General features: G+C 40.6%; 1 protein-coding gene across 4 annotated transcripts in view; it reads right to left on the bottom strand.

Moving 5' to 3' along the window:
* The window catches only part of CTNNA2 (catenin alpha 2), a 1,214,276-nt gene that overhangs the window by 267,413 nt on the left and 920,426 nt on the right, over nucleotides 1-26,437 (bottom strand). For all 4 annotated transcript variants that reach the window (XM_066377864.1, XM_066377865.1, XM_066377862.1 and 1 more), the window contains exon 8: nucleotides 5,304-5,384. In XM_066377864.1, coding sequence (XP_066233961.1) covers nucleotides 5,304-5,384 — 81 coding nt within the window. The remainder of the gene's footprint in view (nucleotides 1-5,303; nucleotides 5,385-26,437) is intronic.

Below are 26,437 nucleotides of genomic sequence, written 5' to 3'. Positions count from 1 at the left end.
TAGACTTGCTTGTGAGAAAGAGGCCAAGCCTGGTGCCCTCCACAAACTTATGTTCACAAGTGAACGCTCAACCATATGCTGGTTTATCAGCATAAGTTAAACCCCTTCAAAAATTGAACAGTATCATCATAAGGGAAGAGTTTGCCACTAGCGATACTTTAAAAACTGTTTCCAACTGATGAAATCATGTTTCTGACCTTGGCCTAAAAGAAAAAGTGTTTTCCAAGAGATAAATGAGTATGTGGTATTTTGACATTCAGGCGAGTGTATCAGGATTTTCTTAAGGTAGAGGCAGCTTGAATAAATAACCTGTGATCAAGGGGCATGTCTAAAGAATGGCATTTCCAGGGCCTGTGAGCCTTCTCCTACCTCTGCCCTTCTAGCCCTGCCCTTTTTGATTGTGATTTTTGGTGTTTTTAATGCCATCTGTCTTCAGCAATCTTTGAGTTGTTGATGTTTTCTATTTCAAATCCCAATTGCTATGTGATCACTTTCTGGTCTCCATACTTAGATGATAACATGGCAGTCTGACCTAAGGACTAAACTCCAGGGATGGCTAACTCTGACATAGGTTTTCTGTATGAAGAACACAAACCTTAACATTTGAAGGAAATCAATTATTTTTATTTTTTGGCCCTGGCCAGTTGGTTCAGCGATAGAGCATTTGCCTGGCATATGGAAGTCCTGGGTTTGATTCCTGGTCAGGGCATATAGGAGAAGAGATCATCTGCTTCTCCCTTCCCCATCTCTCTATCTCTCTTCCTCACATGTAGCCATGGTTCAAATGGTTTGAGCAAGTTGGTCCCAGGCACTAAGGAGACCTCTGTGGCCTCTCCTCAGGTGCTAAAATAGCTCGGTTGCCATGCAATGGAGCAGTGGCCCCAGATGAGCAAAGCACTGCCTGGTTGGGAGCTTGATGGGTGGATCCCAGTCAGAACACATGCAGGAATTTGTCTGCCTCCCTGTCTCTCACTAAACAAAATAACAATAATAATAATAACAATAATAAATAAAAAAATATTTTATAATTTTTATGATATCCATATAGATAGCCTCATGGGATTATAAGAAAAAGCAGATTCAAGTCCAGAAATAAATGATTTGAATGTTTTTTTCTTACAATAAATCTAAAAATAATTGGTCTCATCATGAGTACATGCAAGAAACAAAACTGAATGCCTTAAATTTTTTTTTTATAAATGATTTGAAAAGTCTGTAATTCATGCATTGAGAAGATAGCTACCTAAGCATAATAGCACAATTTAAAAAGAGGACCCAATGAACCAAAACAACTGGAGAAATGAAAGACAATATCTTATCATAACCAAGAACCATATTTTTCATATTCATCACAGATTTTTATTTTGTTCTGTCTACATTGTGCACATGTCACCCATCTCAAACCTGGAAGTAGTAAATGGACTGTTGCAAACCACAAAGCACCCCAAGAGATGTTCCAGAGTAGATTAGTACATGGGTGGCCCAACTGCATATGCTGGTTCTGTGGAGAGGCAGGATAGGAAAGGGTCCTGGGTAAAGTCCCCCTGGAGAGACTGCCCGGGCTGCAACCTCCACGCATCCACACTCCGTGTGGTCACGGGAGCGTTTCATGTCCTCATCTGTAAGAAAATCATGGTGACAATCTATTCTATGTTCCAGAGCTGGTATGAGGATGAAATATGGTCCATTTATGCAGAGAACTTAGAACAGCGCCTGACACATTGTAAGAAATCAATACATGTCAGCTATGGTTTAGTTTACATTTTGTGAGCAGGAATTTTACAAGCTCTTGCTGATGACTGCCTACCTTCAGCTATAGCTCTTATGTAAGGACTTGGTTCATGCAAAGAGGACAGTGAAGGAAACTTTCCAGCTATAATTATTTCTCATTAATCTTGGAAAAGTTTTCTGTAGTCCTATCTGAAGGCAGCATCTTGATAAATAGACCTTTAAATATACCATCCACTGACATGTTTTGCTTGTTTGTTTTTAATCATTTATTATATAATGCATTCTATTAAGTACTTATTCCAATGTAAAACCATTCAATACATGGTTTATGTTGTATGTTGAAAATATTGTGATTGTAATAGCAAAATTGACACTTCTGTCAAGTTGACACTTACTAAATACCATTGCTGAAATTATTGTGATGGTTGTTAAGGTTGAAGGGATAAAAATTAGGCCCTTGATTGGACTGGGGAATGAGAAAGGTGCTAAATTTAGCAACACCCTAACATATTATAATTATTATTAATTAGCTTTTCATAGGGAACTATTTGGGTACTGATTTGCTTATCAACTTGCAAAAAGAAGACTGATAAAAAGACCAAAATAATAACCAAGATAAACCAGCATCTCTGTAAGCTTAGGGACAAATAAGAGACCAGGCCTAGAATACTCCACAGGTGGCCCATAGCAGGAGGACACGGAGGAGCAGCTGTGGGAAAGTGCCAGGTCCTCTCTCAGGGATGGAGAGACCACAGGGGCTACTAAATTCCCAGGTGGGGAGTCGGCCACAAGCTTTTATTTTTGTAACAGTCTGATTCAAGAATCACAGCAGTGACAATAGCTCCGACGTGGGGCACACTGTGCCCACAGCTCTAAAACTAAAACATAATGCTTGAAACTGGCAGTTATATTCCCCTAAATCCATTTTTAATTCCAAACAAATACTCCTAAGGATTTGGCTCCACCACCAACCACTATCATGGGTTTAATTGGCAAGATGGACCCATACCAATCAGTTTTAAATAACACCCTTGGGTTCCCATGACCTTCCTCACTATTTATGATACCCCCAGTTCCTTGGGATATATTGCCTGAAGAAAGGAACTTGACTGACTTAAAAATTCTACTTAAACAGAAATCCTTTTTATTCAATTACTCTTTATTTTTTTCCCCAAGGGTCTACAAGTTTAAGCCCACTCTTTTTTCATTAGGGATGCCCAAGATACTGATTATGATTGAGTTTATATCTTTTTAATTTGGTGATTAGAACTTTGCAAGACTCCAGGGTCACCTTTCTGAATGATTCTGCCCAATTTTAGGGCTATAAGGAAGAAGCTGTGGACTAAAAGAGTGGAAACTTATGAAAGTCACTTTTTCCCTTGTGTGATTTGATTTCTCTAAGTGTTGTACAAAGGAGCACATGTGCACAGGGAAGTAGAAACGGATAACTGAGAGTTCTCATTTGGAATCTCTTCTAACAAAGGTTACTTGTGATTGTAAGACCAGAAAGTGTTTCAGCAATAGGGAAACATGTATTTGAACCAACAGCATTCATTGGGCCACACTACACAGTTGTTTTAGCCACTCAGGTAAAACCTTATTAACCCAATTAACTAGCTACCCACATCCAAGCTGAAGACTGATTTGAGTCTTACATGTTCAGTCTGCATAAGTGCTAGGTAGCTTCTGTACTTTTAGATCAGAGAAGCTTTTGTACAACTATAGGTATACATGAAGAAACAGAAGAGATGGGAAGAAAGACAAAAATATTCCAACATATGGATACAGGGATGCAAATGAGAGACGGGAACCATCCCTGTTCTAGAAAGGCAGATTGGGGAGAAGAAAGACATCTGAACCAAAGTTAGGGATGTGGTATGAAATTATACCATAACTGTTGGATCTTAATATCATAAAATAATTCTCTTTTTAACCCTTATTTCTCTCAATCTTTGGAAAAGGTAAGCAGAAAACAATCTATATCTTATGCATGGAATGCTTTCAAGGGATGACATACTCTTTCCTCTACTATCCTAAAAGAAACTTTCCAAGGAGCTTGTCACTCAGGTATTTAAAATTCCACCTTCAAATTTCACCAGTCCTCAGCTAAAAAGAGTCAACCCTCTTCTAAGAATTGTAATACCAGAGTAAAAATTATTTTACCCATTCCTTCCTAATAAGACAACACTTTGCTGTGAGAGGTCTCTGCGTGCAGGGAGCTGAGGATGCTAACTCCAGCATGTAGAGGAGTGGTCCCTTTGAAGACCGAGAGATTGGGGAGGAAAAGACTGAGTTCATGAACTTGGCCTGGTTGACAATCTAGTCAACAGCAAGCCATAGAGAAGATACCTGGAGAAAAATGTTTTATTCTCCCTTATTTCAAGGTAAAATGAGAAGGAAAATGCTTTTTCTGAAAGGACTTGTTATCTGGGCAGTCAAAGTAGAGACTTCACATCCCAGAACTAATAGTGATATCTTTTAGAGGACAGCATTTCAAGTGTATGATATCCAAAAGAGAGCCCAGAAGCTCCCCAGCAAAAATTGAAAGTAGTGTCTTCCTCTCATTCCTAACCATTTCTAAAATACTCCTTGGCCATTCCTGCCCAGTCTTTTCTGCACTTGACATAGTGCAGGAGCAAGTGTCTAGTCTTTCCAGCTGCAGAAAGTAAAGCAGGTATTGTTGGTGGGCAGCACTGGGTTCTAGTGGACTAACACAATCAACACTTAATGAATGAGATGGATGGATGCAAAAGCTACCAGTAGGAGACAGAATGCCTCTCAGGCAGTAGTTAGAAAAGGATTTCATGCTAACAATGGATGGTATTATTTCCACTAGAGAAAGAACACTATCAAAGAAAGTCAAGCTCACCTTAGAAACACATAATATAAGCGTTACAGGACAAAATTTACCAGTGTTCATATAGCATTTTCAAGATAAAGAGCAGCCTTGACAGGGATCCCCCACTCCAAACACACACACACACACACACACACACACAGTGCAAGGGACCCATCAGACATCAGACTAATGATTCCATTAGCCATTTAAATCACCCAGCTGACATTCCTTGCTATGGTTCCCTGCTTCCCAAACAACCATCACATAGATTTATGTCCCCAAGAGAATACACTGGGTCAGAGACCTTAATTAGTCCATCAGATTAAGAGTCGTATTTCTCATTAACCATTAGCATTCTTGTTTATTCATTGAATACCTCCAAGTTTAAGAACAAACAGAAATCAGAGACCAGGTCTTTGCATATCTGGATCTGAAAACACTGGAAACCAGATGTAGAAGGTAGTGAATTCATCAGGTTTCTATGCGGGAAGATCAAGTAGGGAAGTAAACAGGCTACCCCACCCCCTCACAGGTGGTTTTCATCATCATACCCCTTGCAGCTGTCACATCTGTCTGCTTGGCAGACTACATTGTTGATGAAACATTTCTGTGTATCTGTAGATCTTATAAAGAATAGCAACCTGAAGTCGGCTCTAAGAAGGTAGCCTGAAAAAAAAGAACATTCTTGGAAAGCTCCACTAAGTACCAAATAGAAACAAAAATAAAACAGTACCTGTCTCCTTAGATCTCTTGTTTTCTTGGTCATCTTATCAATTGCAATGTTTAGAGGATCTCCTTTTTCCTTTCTTCCAGTCTATTAAGAAAAGAAAAATAATTTCTGATTTAGAAAATTCAATGTTAGTGACATTAAAGGTTAAAAAAAAAATTCAGAAACACACTTAAATTGGAGAGTCGAAGCAATTTTTAAAAAGATTCTTTTCAATACACAGCTAATGTGATTTGGTCTCTAAACTTCTAAACTTGATTTTCTCTGAAATAAAAAGTAAAATTGATGAAAATCAATACATTCTCAGGATGGTTACACATATGTTCATATTCAACTCCATGCAAATCTATGTTTTCCTCCTGATAGAGTTGCAGATGGGGACCATGACCCCCTCCTCCGTTAAGTAGATGAAGGGACATTAAAAAAAAAAAAACTGGACATTCCAAATTACCTCCCCCCAGGCATCCGGATTGACTCAAGGGTGTGTGGAAGGTCCCCTAGCTGACTTTCTGTTTTTCCTCCCCTCAACCCCTCATAATGACTACCAACCCCTACCCTCGAATCCCCTATTTAACCCTACTTGTTAGAGAACCAATGGTGACTTCTGCCTTAGGAGTCAGTCTGGCAAATGATCCTCTAATAAACTTTTATTGCCTGAACTCAGGTGTGCTCCTTTGGCCGACCTTAAATTTTGATGCCAAAACCTGGGAGGGGTGCTTGCCAGGACCTGCTGGATTGCATTCTCTCCCGCTTCCCTTCCCTGGGGCTTGAACCGCCTCCTGGCTGCCCTCCTGGACCTGCCCAGAGGACGGCTTCTCCAGGCCTTTCCACCCTCACCATTGCTGACCTTGCAAACATCACCAGCCTGATTTCTTCTCTCACAGATGAGGAACAATTTCTCCTAGCTCTTGGGTTTCCTCTCCTCTCTTTCTCTCTCTCTCTCTCTCTCTCTCTCTCTCTCATCTCTCTCTCTCTCCCCTCTCCTGCGCCCTGACTCTGAAAGTCCTAGAGCTAGGCCAGGAAGACTCTCTGGGCCTCCAGGCCTGATCCTCACAGTTCTGGGGATGCTCAATTTGTGAGTGATTCTCGCTCTTGCTCTCAGAGACTGGCCATGAAACAGGGATGCCTCTTCCCTTGGCCCTTCCTCCTTGTAGGATTTCTCGCACTCACCCTTCATAGCCTCTAACTTCATATCATGGGAGCCTCACAAATGTAATACTGCCTGGCCCCAATATCAACTAGATAATGGATCTCAGTGGCCTGAAAATGGCACTGTTGACTTTAACACACTTAGAGACTTTGATAACTTTTGTCAAGGCAATGGAAATCCCCTACATTCAGGCCTTCTTTGCTCTCCACTCTTGTCCCCCTCTCTCTCAAACCTGTTCCACATATCAGATCCTCCTAGCACACTCCAAACCTTCCACTCCTGCAGATTCCGACCCTCCTTCTTTTGATACAGCTGATCACACTGTCCCTCCCTCTGCTCCCTCTCTACCTCCCCCCTATGCTGACAACTCCCTGCTATCTGGGGATCATTCAAGCTCAGGATCAGATACTGACCCCCCAGACCTCCCTTTTCCCCTCATACTCGCTCCTCTACAACACGACGTACCCACCAGGCCCCTCTGACTCCTCTTTTTCCTCTCTGTGAGGTAGCAGGTGTTCTCCCTCTAAGGCCTGTCACAGATAGAGAAGAGACTAGGCTCCTTCTCCACAGACCCAGACACCTATGTAAAGGAATTTAAATACCTATCCCAGTCTTATGATCTGACCGGGCATGACCTCTATATCATCCGCTCCTCCACTTTACTACCCAAAGAGAAGGAGCGAGTCTGGCTGGCTGCACAGGCACATGACGATGACCTCCATAGGGCAGACAATCAAAAACCCATAGGAACAGCGGCTGTTCCCCGGGAAGACCCTAATTGGGACTATCAAATTTGCAAACCTGGCAGGGACCTCCATAATCATATGGTCACTTGCTTAATAGTAGGGCTCCAAAAGGCTGTTCACAAGGCAGTTAATTATGAAAAACTCCAAGAAATTTTACAATGAGCAGACAAAAATCAGGCCCAATTCCTGTCCCACCAAACGGAGGCACTCCAAAAATATACTAAAATCGACCCCGATTCGGTCAAAAAGGCCATAATTCTTAACATTCATTCCACTCCCAATCAGCCCCCAATATACAGAAAAAAATCAAAAAGGCAGGAGGGCACTCAAACCTCTCAATGAGATCTCCTGAGCATGACTTTTAAGGTCTATAATAACCAAGAGGAACAGGAGAAGGCAGACAGAACCCAAAGAGATCAGGCAAAATACGAGCTCTTGGTAGCTGCTCTTAAAGGCGCCAATGCCCCTAGGGGCCTCTTAGGACTCCACAGGGGTCCTGCTTCAAGTGTGGAAAAGAAGGTCATTGGGCAAAAGCCTGTTTGGCTCCTCGGCCCTTGCCAGGGCCATGCCCTCACTGTGAGAGAAAGGGACACTGGAAGGTAGGCTGCCCTCTTATTCCTCCAAGGGAGGGTTCAGTCTCTTCCACCCCTACCTCAACCACCTCTGACCTAACCTTGCCCACCCTGCTGGGACTTGCTACTGAAGATTGAAGGTGCCCAGGGCCATTGACCCCATCTCACATCATCATCAAAGAGCCTAGGGCCTTAGTCGGCAAATGGCAGCTCGCGAGCCCCCTTTAGCTCTTTGGCCCCTTGAGTGTTTAGCAAAGGCCAGCTTAGGAGTACCCTAATTAAGTTAATTACAATGTACCTACCTATATAGTTTAAGTTTAAAAAATTTGGCTCTCAAAAGAAATTTCAATTGTTGTACTGTTGATATTTGGCTCTGTTGACTAATGAGTTTGCCAACCACTGCCCTAGGGTAACCATCCAAGTAGCAGGTAAGCTGATCTCATTTCTTTTTTTTCTTTCTTTCTTTTTTTTAAATTTATTTATTAAATTTAATGCAGTGACATTGATAAATCAGGGTACATATGTTGAAAGAAAACATCTCTAGATTATTTTGACATTTGATTGTGCTGTGTACCTCTCCCCCAAAGTTAAATTGTCTTCTGTCACCTTCTATCTGGTTATATTGTGCCCCTCCCCTCCCCCAACCCCTCTCTCCTTCTTCGCCCCATCCCCCCTCCCCCCACCCCCCACTGCTGTTGCCATCACATTCTTGTTCATGTCTCTGAGTCTCATTTTTATGTCCCTTCTATGTATGGATTCAAATAGTTCTTAGTTTTTTTCTGATTTACTTATTTCACTCCATATAATGTTATCAAGGCCCATCCATGTTATTGTAAATGATCCGATGTCATCATTTCTTATGGCTGAGTAGTATTCCATAGTATACATGTACCAAAGCTTTTTAATCCACTCGTCCTCTGATGGACACTTGGGCTGTTTCCAGATCTTCGCTATTGTGAATAATGCTGCCACAAACATGCAGGTGCATTTCTCCTTTTGGAGCCGTTCTATGGTGTCCTTGGGGTATATTCCTAAAAGTGGGATAGCTGGGTCAAAAGGCAGTTCGATTTTCAGTTTTTTGAGGAATCTCCATCCTGTTTTCCACAGTGGCTGCACCAGTCTGCATTCCCACCAGCAGTGCAGGAGGGTTCACTTTTCTCCACATCCTCGCCAGCACTTATTCTGTGTTGTTTTGTTGATGAGCGCCATTCTGGCTGGTGTGAGGTGATATCTCATTGTGGTTTTAATTTGCATTTCTCTAATGATTAGTGATGTTGAGCATTTTTTCATATGCCTATTGGCCATCTGTATGTCCTCTTTGGAGAAGTGTCTATTCATCTCTTTTGCCCATTTTTGGATTGGATTGTCTTTCTGGTGTTGAGATTTATAAGTTCTTTATAAATTTTGGTTATTAACCCCTTATCAGAAGTATTGTCAAATATGTTCTCCCATTGTGTAGTTTGTCTTTTTATTCTGTTCTTGTTGTCTTTAGCTGTGCAAAAGCTTTTTGGTTTGATATACTCCTATTTGTTTATCCTGTCTTTTATTTCACTTCCCTGTGGAGATAAATCAGCAAATATATTGCTCCGAGAGATGTTGGAGAGCTTACTGCCTATGTTTTCTTCTAAGATGCTTATGGTTTCACGGGCTACATTTAAGTCTTTTATCCATTTTGAGTTTGTTTTTGTGAGTGGTGTAAGCTGGTGATCTAGTTTCATTTTTTTGCAGGTAGCTGTCCAATTTTCCCAACACCATTTGCTAAAGAGGCTGTCTTTACTCCACTGTATTTCCTAACCTCCTTTGTCAAATATCAGTTGTCCATAGAACTGTGGGTTTATTTTTCTGGGTTCTCTATTCTGTTCCATTGATGTATATGCCTGTTCTTATGCCAGTACCATGCTGTTTTGAGTACAATGGCCTTGTAGTATAACTTGATATCAAGAAGTGTGATACCTCCCACTTTCTTCTTCTTTTTTAAGATTGCTGAGGCTATTCGTGTTCTCTTTTGGTTCCATATAAATTTTTGGAATATGTGTTCTATATCTTTGAAGTATGTCATTGGTATTTTAATTGGTATTGCATTGAATTTATAGATTGCTTTGGGTAAAATAGACATTTTAATGATGTTTATTCTTCTTAACCATGAGCATGGTATACTCTTCCACATGTTTGTATCTTCCTTGATTTCTTTTATCAATGCTTTGTAATTTTCCGAGTACAAGTCTTTAGTCTCCTTGGTTAAGTTTACTCCTAGGTACTTTATTTTTTTGGTTGTAATTGTGAAGGGGATTGTTTCCTTAATTTCTCTTTCTGACTGTTCATTGTTGGTGTATAAAAATGCCTCTGATTTCTTAGTATTGATTTTATATCCTGCCACTTTGCTGAATTCATTTATCAGGTCCAGTAGCTTTTTGACTGAGACTTTAGGGTTTTCTATATACAATATCATATCATCTGCAAATAATGATAGTTTTACTTCTTCTTTTCCAACTTGAATGCCTTTTATTTCTTCTTCTTGTCTGATTGCTGTGGCTAGGGCTTCCAGGACTATGTTAAATAAGAGTGGTGAAAGGGGGCACCCCTGCCTTGTTCCTGATCTTAAGGGTATTGCTTTTAATTTTTGCCCATTGAGTATGATGTTGGCTGTGGGTTTCTCATAGATGGCTTTTATCATGTTGAGGTATGTTCCCTGTATTCCCACTTTGCTGAGAGTTTTGATCATGAATGGGTGCTGGATTTTATCAAATGCTTTTTCTGCATCTATTGAAATTATCATATGGTTTTTCTCCTTCTTTTTGTTTATGTGATGAGTCACATTGATTGATTTACGAATATTGTACCATCTTTGCCTCCCCAGAATAAATCCCACTTGATCATGGTGTATGATTTTTTCCATATATTGTTGGATCCAGTTTGCTAATATTTTGTTGAGGATTTTAGCATCTATATTCATCAGAGATATTGGCCTATAATTTTCTTTCTTTGTGTTGTCTTTGCCTGGTTTTGGAATCAGAATTATGCTTGCCTCATAAAAGGAGCTTAGAAGTCTTCCTTCTTCTTGAATTTTTTGAAATAGTTGGAGAAGGATAGGAGTTAGTTCTTCTTTGAATATTTGGTAGAATTCACTTGTGAAGCCATCGGGCCCAGGACTTTTCTTTGTTGGGAGTTTTTTGATAACTGTTTCGATCTCATTTGGTGTAATCGGTCTGTTTAGGTTTTCTGATTCTTCCAGATTGATTTTTGGAAGATTGTATGTTTCAAGAAATTTGTCCATTTCATCTAGGTTGTCTAGTTTTTTGGCATACAGTTCTTCATAGTATTTTCTTACAATATTTTGTATTTCCATTGTGTCAGTTGTTATTTCTCCTCTCTCATTTCTAATTTTATTTATTTGAGTCCTCTCTCTTTCTTGGTGAGTCTAGTTAAAGTTTCATCAATCTTGTTTACCTTTTCAAAGAACCAGCTCCTAGTTTCATTGATCTTCAGTATTGTTTCTTTAGCCTCTATGTCATTTATTTCTGCTCTGACCTTTATTATTTCCTTCCTTCTACTACATTTGGGCTTTACTTGCTGTTCTTTTTCTAATTCTTTTAGATACAGGGTTAAGTTGTTTATTTGAGCTTTTTCTAGCTTCTGAAAGTATGCCTGTAGTGCTATGAACTTCCCTCTCAGCACTGCTTTTGCTGTGTCCCATAAATTTTGAGTTGTTGTATGCTCATTGTCATTCGTTTCTAGGAATTTTTTTATTTCTTCTTTGATCTCATTCTTAATCCATTCATTATTTAACAACCTGCTATTTAGTTTCCATGTGTTTGAGAATTTTTGAGCTTTTCTGTTGTGATTCATTTCTAGTTTCATGCCATTGTGATCGGAGAAAGTGCTTGATATAATTTCAGTCTTCTTAAATTTGTTGAGAGCACTTTTGTGCCCTAACATGTGGTCTATCCTACAGAATGTACCATGAGCACTTGAAAAGAATGTATATTCTGCTGCTTTAGGGTGAAAGGTTCTGAAGATATCTATTAAATCGAGTTGATCTAGTGTTTCCAATAAGTCTGCTGTTTCTTTGTAAATTTTCTTTCTTGAGGATCTATCTAGTGATGTTAGTGGGGTATTGAAATCCCCTACTATTATAGTATTGCTGTTGATCTCGCCCTTTAAATCCATCAAAGTCTGCTTTATATATTTGCGTGCTCCTATATTAGGTGCATAGATATTTATAATAGTTATATCTTCCTGTTGGATTACTGCCTTTATCATTATGTAGTGGCCTTCTTTATCTCTTACTATATCCTTTGTTTTAAAGTCCAATTTGTCTGATATAAGTATTGCTACCCCAGCTTTTTTTTCATTTCCATTTGCATGAAATGTTTTTTTTTCCATCCTTTTACCTTCAATCTATGTGTATCTTTTGTTCTAAGGTGTGTCTCTTGTAGACAGCATATGTATGGGTCCTGTTTTCTTATCCACCAGCTACCCTATGTCTTTTGATTGGATCATTTAATCCATTTACGTTTAAGATTATTATTGATATATAGTTGTTTATTGCCATTTTCTTCTTTAAAGGTGTATTCCTCTTTTGCTATATTCTTTTCCCACTTTGATCTGTTTACAACAGGCCCCTTAATATTTCCTGCAGCATTGGTTTGGTTGTAATGAATTCCTTGAGTTTTTTTTTGTCTGGGAAGCTTTTTATTTCTCCTTCGATTTTAAACAATAGCCTTGCTGGATAAAGTAGTCTTGGTTGTAGGTTCTTGTTCTGCATTACTTTGAATATTTCTTGCCATTCCCTTCTGGCTTCAAGTGTTTCTGTTGAGAAGTCAGATGTCATCCTTATGGGGCTCCTTTGTAGGTGATAACTTTTTTTTCTGTTGCAGCTTTTAATATTTTCTCTTTATCGCTTAGCTTTGGTATTTTAATTATGATGTGTCTTGGTGTAGGTTTCTTTGGGTTTCTCTTTAATGGAGTCCTCTGTGCTTCTTGGACTTGTGAGAGTTTCTCTTGCATTAATTTAGGGAAGTTTTCAGCTATGATATCATTGAACAAAGTCTCTATCCTTTGTTCTTTTTCTTCTTCTTCAGGAACCCCTATGATGCAGATGTTATTTCTCTTCATGTTGTCACAGAGCTCTCTAAGGGTTTCCTCTGACTTTTTGAGTCTCTTTTATCTTTTCTTCTCTGCTTTCATGCCTTCATTCCAGTTGTCCTCCAACTCGCTGATTCGATCCTCAGCTCTATCTATCCTGTTTTTAATTCCTTCCATTGTGGTCTTTATTTCTGATATTGTATTTGTCATCTCTGACTGATTCTTTTTTATACTTGCTATTTCTTTATTTAGGTGTTCATAATGACCATCCATTGTTGTTCTAAGATCCCTAAGCATCCTTACAATCATTATTTTGAACTCTGCATCTGGAAGTTTGATTATTTCCATATCACTCAGTTCATCTCCTGAAGGTGTCTCTTGTGGTTTCATTTGGATTGCACTTCTTTGTCTTCTCATTGTCTGTTTTTGGGTTTTTTATTTGTAGAGTTGGTTGAGTCTAGGCTTGGTGTTGTCTGACTCCAGTTTTCAGTTATTTCTAGGTCTTCTTGGGTTGGTATCAGCTGTTATCTGTAATCCACTTTCGGATTTGGGCAGCTTTGAAGTCTTGATTTGTTTGTTTTCTTAACAGGTGATAGTCTTTTTACTGATCTCAGCAGGGGGCTTCCTTGAAACTGTATCCAGGAATGCAGTGGGTGTAACCTGAGACTCTGAAGGCCTCTTTAGCCAATAATCTCTCTGGGGGCAGGGTGTTTTCTCAGCTTCAGTAGGGGGAGGTGTATCTCAGATCTCCAAGGAGACCTGAGTTACTGCCCCTCCTCCCGACTTCTTGTTTTCAGCTGTGTCTTGTTGCGCTGATTGGAGCTGGATAGATGTCCAGAGATCTCTGATCCGGAAGCAATTCAGCTCTGTTTTGTGAAAGGTTCAGTCCCTCCCCCAGCTATGGCTGCCTCCAGCACCGATGAGTCACCTTTTTTAGGTCATCTCCTTCATTCCTTAGCCCCTCACAGTCTGTCGCTCTCTCTTTCCTTTCCGCTTGGGAGATAAGCTGGTCTTTTCAACACACCTCGCTCTCTGGTCGCCAGGCAAGTGGCTGTGAGCAGTAGTTTCTGCCTTTTTCCCTTGTGTGAGATCCCCTCTGGGCTCTCAGCCTCACCACCCCCCCTCCGTTCTTGTAAGCAGGGGAGATTCAGGTGCTCCCTACCAGGTTTGTTGTGGCTTTTCTTTGCTCCTTGGTTTTTGAGAGCTGTTCTTGTAGTTCAAAGTTGGTTTTTCATGCTGATTTTTCCTAAATTGATTTGTATTCCAGTTTGGTGGTGAGAGCTGGGCGTCTGTGCGTCTGCCTACTCCGCTGCCATCTTTTCAGTCTCTGATCTCATTTCTTATAGACACAGGGGCCACTTACTCTGTCTTGCCCGAATATTCGGGTCCTGCTCATCCCTTGAAGATCTCTGTTGTGGGTGTTGATGGTCTTATTTCCTCCCCACTTGCCACAGATCCACTGCCTTGTCTAATACATGGTGTCTCTTTTACACACTCTTTTCTCCTCCTACCTCAATGCCCCATTCCTATTTTAGGCTGAGACCTACTCTCCAAATTCAGAGCCTTTCTCTCCTTTCAACTCACGTCCTCGGAGTCAGCCCTGTTACTGCTTCTTGGCCAGCCAGATTTTCCCACTTCCGTTACCAATTTACCTCTACTACCCAGCATAGTGAATCCCAAGGTTCTCCTCACCACTCCCACAGCTGCAGGGAAAGGCTCCCTGGTCTCATCTCTCCAGGTTAAAGAAAACAGAAGCTCCATCCCCACACAGGCCTACAGATGGCCTTTCCAGTCTACCTGAATCACCGCCCAGATACTCCTCTCCCCCTTAGGGCCCACCAAGTTCAGACTGACTAAAACCCCAAAAGAAGAATGGCCTGAGCCATGAGTAACTATGCTTAACCCCTGGCAACAGACAGGACGAAGATTCCAGCTTGCTCTGCTCTTTCTTATCTCCTTACCCTTAAATAAGGTGACCAACTTTTTTACAATGAAAAAGAGGACAAAAATAAATTGAAGAAAACAATATCATTAATAAAAGCAACATTTTATTCATTGCAACAGTAATACACTAGAATATGATAAATGCATAATAAAAACATGTGTAATATTTTATATTGTAATTTTGCTTACATGCCTATTAGTTTTTTTTTGTTTTTTTTAATATATTTTTTTTGTTTGTTTGTTTATTCATTTTAGAGAGGAGAGAGAGAGAGAGAGAGAGAGAGAGGAGAGAGAGACAGGGGGGAGGAGCTGGAAGCATCAACTCCGATATGTGCCTTGACCAGGCAAGCCCAGGGTTTCGAACAGGCGACCTCAGCATTTCCAGGTCGATGCTTTATCCACTGCGCCACCACAGGTCAGGCCAGTTTTTAATAATAATTGTAAGAAAAAAGTATTCATTTAGATACAAATATGTCACATCACACGTGATGGACTGACTCTGCACTGATTGAATACATTTACAGATTAGTCTTCCAATGTCAAAAGGAGGATATGTAGGAGAACACTTTTTGAGGGAGTACAGAACCTACAAAAGAAGGACTGTCCTCCCTAAAGGAGGACAATTGGTTACATTACCTTAAAGGCATACTCTGTCTCCATGCCCTCCCTCTTGAAATCCTCACATCTAGAACACTCTTAATCTTACACAAAATCTCTTATGACTAACTCCTCCTATGCAGCCGACTGCTGGATATGTCTATCCATGTCATCTTCAGCTTACTCAGCTCTCCCTATTCCTCTTCATAATACTCCTCTCCTCACACCACTCTAATGTACAAGATTCAGAAAGGGGCCACCTTCCTCGAGAGAGCCAACACTCTCATAGGAGATTACCCCACCTCAGCTGCAAACCGACACACAAGTTATGCCAAACCTACTACTCCCAGCTAGAGAAATTGAAACCCCCAAGTCCCTCCTGCTCAAGGACCAGTCACTCTTAATACCTCCCCTCCTTTCACCGGCCCCCCTATGCTTTACTGCTCAAGGTATCTGTGCTTTTCTAGAAGAGTGTTGCTTTGACCTCAACCAGTCAGGGCTGGTTAGAGATGCAGCAACAAAGCTAAAGGAGCAGGCTCCACAAATTCGTAAAAGACAAAAGGGATCTTGGGATCAGTGGCTCCGCACAAACTGGATGTCTTGGTTATTACCATTTATTGGCCCACTCACTCTCATTTTTATCATTGTAGCATTTGGTCCTTGTCTCCTGCGCCTTTTCTGTAATTTCCTCCAGGACTGCCTGAAGGCCTTCCCTAACCAGACTGTCCAGGAGTCCTGTTACTCCAAACCACCTACCAGAAGGTCCCTACTTCACTATTGCAGCCCTAAGTCAGCCACCCCTTCCCCTGACTCGCAGTTCCTTACCAGCAGGACGTACCTACAGAAAGATGATCATCGCCCTTAACCATATAACAAAAGGCTGAAACGGTGCAGGGGGGACCATGACCCCCTCCTCCTTTAAGTAGATGAAGGGACATTAAAAAAACTGGACATTCCAGATCACTTCCCCCCAGGCATCTGGATTGACTCACCCAGGTGTGGAAGGTCCCCTAGCTTACTTACTGTTAATCATTCCCCTCCCCCCATAATGACTACCAACCCCCGCCCTCGAATCCTCTATTTAACCCTACCTGTTAGAGAACTGGTCGCTGACCTCCGCCTCAGGAGTCAGCCCCCCTAATAAATTTTTCTTTCCTGAACTCGGGTGTCCTCCTAAGGCAGACCTTACACTTCCTCCTCCAAACATTTAGCAATTAAGTAAACACAAGGAGGATATTTTGTTTTTGCCTTAAAATACAAATGTTGTATGCTTCTCTGTTGTGTAAGCACACTTCTTCTGAATAAAAGATTAAGATGGTAAAAAGTAAAGTAGAAAAATAATTTAAGGTAACTAACTAGAATTCAGACTCTTATACCAATGTATCATAGGCCATAACATCAAAAAGGAGAATTTACTAAAAAATAATGTTTCCAATCTCTATTTTTTCACGCAGTGAAATGTTAACCATGATAATAAGGAACCCACAGCTTGAGGTCAAGAGGAAATGTCCCATTGACTTTAGAAAGCAGAGGTAAAGGCCATTTGGAAGTAAATTATTCACTCGGAAGTTTTGAAGTTTCACTAAATAGTTTCTGGGGTTTTTTTTCTATGTATATTTTGATGGCTATAGTAAAACAATTAAAACCAAACAAAAAGAACTTCGATTATCTTTTTAATATAACAACAAATTCCCAAGAATAAAAAGCTCCAGGTAATTTTATGGATGGCATTATCTTCTCTTTAAGAGAAAATTTTTTGCAAAAGCTTTGTCAAATTTATTAAATTATCTAAACATCAGCCAAACCCCCTACAGCCTGATTTACACATGGTCATAGTAGCAGTTTCCCCTATTCTTGTGTCATACTCAGTCTCTGAAAAGTCATGTAGATCTCTGTAGTAATGTGTGTACATGATAAACTGGGACCCCAGGTCATAAATCCTGTCTTATAATAGGACAATGTGTTTTAGTGACCCATAGAAACCACCATCCAACAAACTTTCAAAAGTTCCCTCCTCATGACAAAAATCCCAGACACATACCTCTGATACTTACCTATCAGATCTACATATAGGTAAGTTTAAATCAGTTAACTCTTTTCTTTAACCTGCTTTATTAACCATTTTTTTTTCAGAACAAAATATTAAACATGTAACCATATAGAGTTGTCATTACAAAGCCAAAATATGTGTATATGTTTTTAATCACCTAAAATCCTATAGATTCCTATCATCTTTCTCTACTCCATACACCTGAAATATGGAAGGAGAAATAGCTTAAAATAAAGTGTTTAATATTTTACACTTCTGAAATATCAGTGTAAAAAATAGCTTCAAGAAAACAAAAGTATATGGAAAAAAATAATGTGCTACTTTATCTTTCGAAGGAAACTAACTGGTCAGATAGCAAGTGTGACCTTGGGGCCCTGTCTCTGTATGCCCAGGTACACCCCAAGTGGAGCAGCTGTTTCTGTTCTCTTTGGTTTTCTCCTTGCAAATGGATATATGTCCACCATCAAAGTACTTTGGGAAAGGTCTGGACCATGATTATCCTGAGAATCACAGATTCCTAGGCCCTTTCCATGTATAACAGTGATGATAGTTTACTTCGAACAATTTACAACTGTGAATTAGGTTTACACTGTAGGTATGAGAGAAGAAGCCTGGATCACAGAACTGATGTTAAATAAAAAAATCAAGCCTGACCAGACAATGGCGCAGTGGATAGAGTGTCGGACTGGGACACAGAGGACCCAGGTATGAAATACTGAGGTCACGGGCTTGAGTGTGGGCTCACCAGCTCGAGGGCAGGGTCACTGGTTTGAGTGTGGAATCACAGACACGACCCCAAAGTTGCTGGCTTGAGCCCAGAGGTCACTGGCTTGGGCAAGGGGTCACTTGCTTTTCTGTAGCCCACCCCCCTTCCTCCATCAAGGCACATATGAGAAAGCAACCAATGAACAACTAAGGAGACTAAGGAGCCACACAAAGAATTGATGCTCATCTCTCTCCCTTCCTGTCAGTCTGTCCCAATCTGTCCCTCTCTCTGTCTCTCTCTCCGTCACTCACAAAAGAACATCAAGACAGTGTGGATACACAAAGTAATTAGTGAAAAAATACCCGAGGCTCAGTTCATCCTGCCAGGGATGAGATCATAGGGCCACTATACCAGTGACAAATGAAGAGCAGAGCAGCCTGGGGCCTAGGGCGAGAGGGTGAGGCACTCACCTCATGTATAAAATGTAAGGGCAACCAAAGACTCAGTGATAAAGATAAGTAACATTTTAATGCAATTATTTAAAAAAATTAAAATTAATGCAAAAGTACCATGTTGAGCAAATATCAGATTTTTAAATAAGGATGGATTCTGACAGAGCCAGGATTAGCTCAAGGTAAATAAGGTGAGTAACTTAAGTGCAGGTTAAATCTCATTTTACAATTTTAGCCCTGGCCCGATAGCTGGGTTGGCTGGAGTGTTGTCCTGGTGCCAAAGGCTGCCGTGGGGTCCCTGGTCAGGGCACAAACAGAAGTGGATGTTCTGCCTCTCTCTCCCTTTTCCTCGCTCTCTAAAATCAATAAAAATAAAAAATAAATGGAGGATGTATTTATACTAAATATAATTTTTTTTTTTTTTTTTTTACCTAAAATTCACTGGGTGTCCTGTTTTCTTATGTGCTAAATCATGTAACCTTATACCCTAGTTGGAATAGTTATGCTCAAGATCGGAACAGGGTTGTTACAGGCACAGGTGGGAAGGCTCTGTTGCCTGATCCTGAGACCAGAAGGGCAACCCAGAACTCTGCATCCCACTTGGCATCAATATCCTGCAAGTGTAAAGCGCATGTCCCCGAGATGTGAGGCAGCCCGTGGGTCCCCACGGAGGACATGCACAACGTGAGAGCCACAGTCCGCACACTCAGGGATCTCCTGACCCCGGGGCCTAAACCAGAACATGAGGCTAACAACTTTAACAAGTGTGCAGTGATGAACACTCCGGAGGGTTAAATGAGTCGCTCAGTAGAGGGAGATGTTGCATTTTTTTTTTTTTTTTTTTTGAGAATTTTATTTTATTTTATTTTTTTAATTATTTTTATTTATTTATTCATTTTAGAGGAGAGAGAGAGAGATTGAGAGAGAGAGAGAGAGAAGGGGGGAGGAGCAGGAAGTTTCAACTCCCATATGTGCCTTGACCGGGCAAGCCCAGGGTTTTGAACTGGCAACCTCAGCATTCCAGGTCAACGCTTTATCCACTGTGCCACCACAGGTCAGGCCGAGATGTTGCATTCTTGAAGTCAAGTTAATCTTGCAGAGAGGCAGAAAAATGTAGCTGGAGTTTAAATCCTGGGTAAGATTTAAACAAGAAAGATGGAGGTTCTTGAAAGAAGGGTGGAGTGGCAAAAAAGAGGCATCAAGACAAGAAACAGAAAGGTGGGTTCCAGGAGGACAGCCCGTGACACAGGACAGCCTTTTCTCCGTGATGCAAAGGGTCGGTTTGACTAGTTGTCGAGACAAGTTACTTTAACAAGAACTTCTTTGGAGTGTGATTACTGCCAACTATCCTTTCATCTGTCGGCTCTGAGGATCTCTGGTGTCATTGTGTTGTCAGGATTCTGTTTGTGTCATATTTACATTCCTGGGTTTCTCTGGCTTCCAAATCTTTGGCTGAAAAGGTGATTTAAAAAAATACAGATGACTTGGGTGCCATATATTTTTTGTAACTGTTTAGAGAGGCTAGGGAATGGTATATCAAGCATTAGAAGAGAGGAAAATTGGGCCACTAGTTGAAATCATTAATTCATTAGCCCGTTGTCAGCTCTGATTTCTTTAAATAAGTTATACGTGCAAGGATAATGGTAGGAGCTCCCCAATGCTCAGATTCACATAGCTAATGGGGACCAGCAAGCCATCACTCCATACTTTCCTGTGCTCTGTTACATCCACATGTGGAAATACTTTTAAATTATCAGTTTAACTTGGACAGAAAGCTAGTTGGAGGGGAGGGGGAAATAAGTCTTGCCTCCTAGTGTCAGCCTTCATTATTAGGCTCTGTGATCTTGGACTAACAATTTGCCCATTTTTTATGTCTGAGTTTTCTCATAAGTACTGTGGATAACATAATAACATAATATATGCCCTGTCTATTTCACCAGGCAACAGGACAATCAATCATGATGTCAATGTGCTGGAAACAATAAAAGGCATTAACAGTATTCAGGGTAATTAGGAAAGTATTTCTGCAGTAAAAAAAAATAAAACAATTGATTTGGAAACTATACTGAAACTATTTTTGGATCACATGCACTCTTTGTTTTCTCCACTCAGGCAAACAATATATGAAAATCTGGCCAAAAACTAGAATTCTTAAAAAAAAAAAAAAGTTATTTCTCTTTAAAGAAGAAATGTTTGAGACAATTCATTTAAATAGACTACCAACTAGTCTAAGATGTTTCTAAGAATTTAAGATACAGAAATTCTAGATGAATGAATGTCTTTTACATAGGTTTTGGAATGTATTTGTTAAATAACTAAGGATTTGATTATCTTGAGTGAATTTTAGTTCCCAGGGAATCAAAAAGGAGGCTCACCCAGCTCTCTGTCTTTGACTCTCCAGTTCGTGTAAACTAAAAATAGCTAGAAACCAAAGTGAAAGGAGACCTAAGTCTTCATTTTGACACTGTCATCTAATAATAAAACGGACATTTGGTTGAGGTCAATCATCCGCTTCTCCCTGCCTTTGCTGATCAGAAGGAAATCAAAGGAAGGGTAACCACTCTCTGCCAGTAACTCCCTAAAGTAACCTAGCAACCTCTCTAAACTCCAGGGTTATCATCAGTCAAACGGAGGGGCCAGAGTGAGTTATAGAATGGGGTATTGAGGGAGCCTCAACAAACACCAGGAACACTCAGCCACACCTCTCCTATTACAGGGAAGCTCTCCTGGCACAGCCGAAGAGCTGGGGACCGGCAGTCAGTCCTGGTTTTCTCATCTTTAAAATGTGGATGAATGCTTGCTTTGAGGGATTCTTGTGAACATTAAAAGAGATAGGATCTGTAATATTTAGCACAGTAATCAACTCTGGGAGACATAAGTCAGTGCTAGTTTGCTCTTCCTCCCCTCCTTTCCATTCCACTCAAAAGAGGTGAGATCACTAACTCAGATAGCCTAGTTAATTAGTGTTTGTCCAGGACCTCCAGACTCCTCCCAGTGCAGAGCTTTCTCATTGGATGTCCAAACCATCCCTCATCTCTAAAATCTAAGATTTTGTGATTTTAGAATGCCATGTGATTCTTTTCAAAGCTTAAAAAATAAAAAATGTCAGTTTGAGGTACATTTTATTTCCTTTGCCACGTTTTCTCCACAGATCTCGTGTGTCTTTCTTGGACCTGCTCCCCACCTGCCTTCTTTATCTTTCCCTGCAGAGACTGGGTCTGCAATAGAGATAGCCATTTAATAAATATTGTTATTAAAAAGCAGCAGAAGAAGACAGGCAGGAGTGCTGTGACATTATTTCAGGTGGTTTCCTGGTTGCCATCTGCTGTGCTGGGGAGGGGAGTGGTTACTCAACTCATTTGTTTCCGTCTGAACTCTATGTTACAGAACACATTTGGGGTGGGTCCACCACTCCGACTGAGGCGAGAGAACAAATTTCCTGATTTAGAGTTTTATAGGGAATCCTTTATTCTTCCATCCTCTGGCTCTAAATTCAAGTCCAGTCTGCTAGAGTGATCAGATGTTGTCAAGCGGACTTTCATACTTCAGTTTAATCCTACAAAAAAGGACCAAGGCCATTCATAGGAATTTTTATTTTCACAATTTATCTTCAGGAAAAACACTATACTTTAGTTCAATGTTTTTTTAATACTACTACCCTTGGCCTCTTTGGGAAACTAAAGCCCTTCTACTTTGGATGAGGAGCTTCCTTTTCCTTATTTTTCTATTTCCTCCCCCAGTATAAACATCCATCACTCCTTCTGAAATACTGAAGATAATGCTGAAAATTGCACAACTGATATCAACTTCTTAATTTATAGAACAAAAATGTAAGGAATGTTACATCTTAAATTTCTGAAATTGACTGAATATTTCTTTAAAGGTCATTCCCCATGTCAGCTGCTCATCACCCTGAATGTACAATTCTCCAGGAGTGGTCATTCCTGGGGGCCCTGGGAGTATAAAACTGCCATCCCCGGGCTCCAGCAGGTGCCCAGCTTCCTGTTAGTTTGGGGGCACAATATTAACATATGTGAAATGGCTGTAAAAGGCAAATGTCTATCATTCTTTTTCTTTCCCCTCCAAGGTTCCTGCAAACTTGATTGAATGTGTGAAAAATCCTCAAAATAGTGTCCAGTTGCAACTCTAATATATTGAAGGTGTGTGTGGAGAGCTAATCAAAAGCCCAGTCTTCAAACTGTTGTCATTTGAAAGAAGGAGAAGTCAAAATCACCAGACTGGCAGAAAGCAATAATGTTCTATTCACTCTCTTGCCAACACATTTTTCTGTCATTTAAACCTATGATTTAGACAACAAAAGGGAGAAGAAAAAAATCATCTATTCATCCAGCAGTCACCCTATCATATTTGGAGGGTTACCCATCCACCCCTAAACCCTGCATATAGAAATCATACTGATATTATATATAACACAAATGTATGTATATAGAACCTTGAACATTTCATAATACTTCTATAATATGTGTAAACCATAGTCTAACAATGTGGCCCTTCCTAAATATTTCCTTTCACTAGCTCTGGACATTTCTTTTGGAGAAAAAAAATTGTCAGTATCTCTTTAGAATGAGTGAAAGTTTAGTAGTGCCACAAATCGAATCCGTGATCAGGATACTTAGAACACCTCACACCCAGTCTCCTGGACCCTGAGATGAGGAGGGGAAAGGTAGAAAGGGAAAAACTGATGAGAGCGTGTCAGGGCAACATGCATTTTGACACTTCATTGCCAGAACTTGTCCAGGCTGAAGGAAAGAATCGTCACTATACAGGTAAGGACATCAGGATGTGGTGATTGGTGAGTCCAGACCCTGCCAATCAGCACAGCAGTATCAGCACACACATTGGGACATGCACAAAGGACTGGCTCAGGGACATCAGGGGTGTCATTGTTTTCCTTTCGCAGAAGTCAGTGCTCTTTTAGTATATCCTCTAATTTTTCTTTCTCACTCAACCAAGGGTTTCTGGCCAAGGGATAAACTCATGATGATATTCAAACTAATGAGATTCAGCTATAGGTTTGTAGGTGAAATTATTGGAAAGGAGGCATTGTTTTCCCCCACAGGGATTGATAAACTGGCAGTAGATAAACTTTGAGGTACTTATGGAGTCCCTAAAAATAGATGCCACAAGAAAAAGCATAATGGGGGGGCCTGGGAGGAGGGAAAGAAAGAGAATGAAGGAGGAGTTAAGAAAGAGAAGAAAGGAAGTCGGATTTTGGAGTCAAATCAAATTGGTTCCTGGTTGCATCACATATTGATTTGTAGAATAAAGCTCCATGAGGGTAGAGTCTTTGTTTTGTTTATCATTATATCTTTAGAGCCTGGACCTGTGCCTGCCACATGACAGGCATTCAATAAATTGTTTTAAGTCAGTTAACTAAACGCACTGCTCCTGAATCCAACTGAACCTAAAGCTGTAAGAATCTATCACTGGATTTCCTGGTGTCATGACTTAGTAAATTCCCTTATGTTTGTTCACGTTGGATTGCTTTCACTTATGACCATAGGCCTGGCTACATCAGAGACCTTAAAATTCCAGACCAAAGTACTTTGAAGGCAGGGGTGGTAGAGAGAGAAGACCTCAGGAAAGTCCCCCAGGGGCACAGCCCAGAGCACTCTCTGGGGTCTCAGGCTTTTGTTTCACCCACAGGGTTTTCCCTGAACTAACTACTGCTGATGCTCTAAATGTTAATCATATTTCTCCCCTACATCCTGTGAGTCACTAGCCTGGAGAATTTGTTCCTCAAGTGGTCTCTAGAATGCATGCTGTCTATGAATAGAAGGGTGGATGGCGGCCGTAGGCACCAGTTTTATAGGAAGTGGATATGAAAGAAACGAGTAATTTAGAAAATGTGAGGTCCTAAAAATAAACTTCACCTACTTCACAGTTTGCTGATCAAAGCCATAGGAAGTGGCTGGCACCTGTGTAATGTCATAATTCTTGCTCCTTGATTTATTTGATCAACACAGGTGTAGTCCTCAGTGATTATCTTATCTGTCAGGCAATCCTGCATAGAAGATGGTTTTGATCAGGTCCCCCTTCTTCCAGTTCCCACCTTGGGTGATTGCTAAAAGCCACGGTTAATTAACCACACATTCCTTCAAAACCTGTGAAAGACCATGAACTGAGCAAACTGTTAAAAAAAAAAAAAAGCCATGTTATTTTACAGTGGAGATTAAAGTAGGCAAGGTGAAGTGTGAATCTTCACTGATTTTCTACACACACACACAAACACATATATACCATTACTGAATGAATTACTGCAATTCAGCTTCCACTTCATTTGTAAGTGCATATACCCCAAACCCCTCAGTTACTGTTAATTAAAGCTATCAACACCTAAAAAGTCCCTAGAGTCTGGAATTCTTTACCATCTCAAAAAGAGGTCAATAACTGGGTCTGCATCACCTAGAGTTCACAGAAATCAGATTACAGGCGGAGCGTTAAGTTTATGGAAGGACTTGGGGGCGATCTCAAGCTTGGCCCTCCCGTGCCCATCTACCCATCTGTCAGGGGCCTGCCCTCCTGGTTCAAATGAACCATCCTCCTCTGAACTCCTATAGCCATCAACATCATTTATTTAGTGTTTTATATGCAATTGTTACTCAGGTAACAATTAAATCATGCCGATTTCTTGTATTGATAATTGGATTTCAGATGTTGCAGTGTACAGCTAAAGGAAAAATAGTTCTGGAGGCTGGGAAGTTCAAGGTCAAAATGCGGCAGGTTTGGTTTGCGGTGAGAACTCCCTTCCTGGCTCAGAGACAGCTGCTGTCTATGTTCTCACATGGTGGAGAGAGAGAGAAATCCTGTTCCCCGGCGTTTCTTCATATAAGGGCACTCATCCTATCATGAAGTCCCCATTCTAATAACTCATTTAAATCTAGTTATCTCACAAAGGCCCATTTCCAAATACCATCATTGGGAAGGGGGTGTGGTGTAGGGGACACATAAACTCTGGGGACACATCAACCTGTAGCAGACAAGAGGTTGTCAGCCAATTATGTTTTCTTAAACTCTAGTTTCTTGCATGGTTTCATAAAATGAATTGGTTCTAAGCAAATTAGAAATATGCATAGATATGCACATATAAGTATGCACTGTATATGAATGAAGTAATTAGTATTCTGGCTATTTAACATGATTACATGATATAGGTCTTTGGAGGCAAGGCTACTTTTTTAAAACATTGATTTTAGAGAGAGTGGCGAAGGGAGAGTTAGAAGAGAGGAATGTCGATTTGTTGCTCCACATATTTATGCATTTATTGGTTGATCCTTTTATGTCCCTTGAGCAGGGATTGAACCCACAACCTTGGCACATTGAGATGACATTCAAAACAACCGAGCTACCCCACCAGGGTGCACGGCTACTTCTGTACAGAGGTGAAGTCGAGGAGTAGCGGTATCCTTGCCAATGGTGGAGTTATCCTTGCCAATGGTGGAGTTATATTGTTACCTACCTTCTTTCTATACTATTCCCTTCCTTCCTGTTCAAAATCTCTGCTAAGCCAGAAGAAGATGGAAATCAGTCTTTGATTGCATGTAAAGGATTAAAATGTATATATACTGGGAGAAGAAACATAAAATTAGTAAATGGCTTTCATCAAATCCTTCTCTCAAACTAGTGGGAGTAGATAAGCTTGAGGACTCTAGATTCCGAAAGGAAATGCATTTAGTAAAATGACACTTCTCAGAGATGGGCAGAACCCTGAGGAGACAAAGAGGTAGGCCACCCTGCAGAATATCTGGGGCCCTTCTGACTGCCACCCAGACAGCAAAGGCAACAGGACGTTTCCTGGGGGATCACGGGAAGAGGAG

The sequence above is a fragment of the Saccopteryx leptura genome, chromosome 3 (genome assembly GCF_036850995.1).
Source record: "Saccopteryx leptura isolate mSacLep1 chromosome 3, mSacLep1_pri_phased_curated, whole genome shotgun sequence".
NCBI lineage: Eukaryota > Metazoa > Chordata > Mammalia > Chiroptera > Emballonuridae > Saccopteryx > Saccopteryx leptura.
Note: the sequence above shows the minus strand (reverse complement) of the source record. Positions and strands in the feature narration are given on the sequence as shown.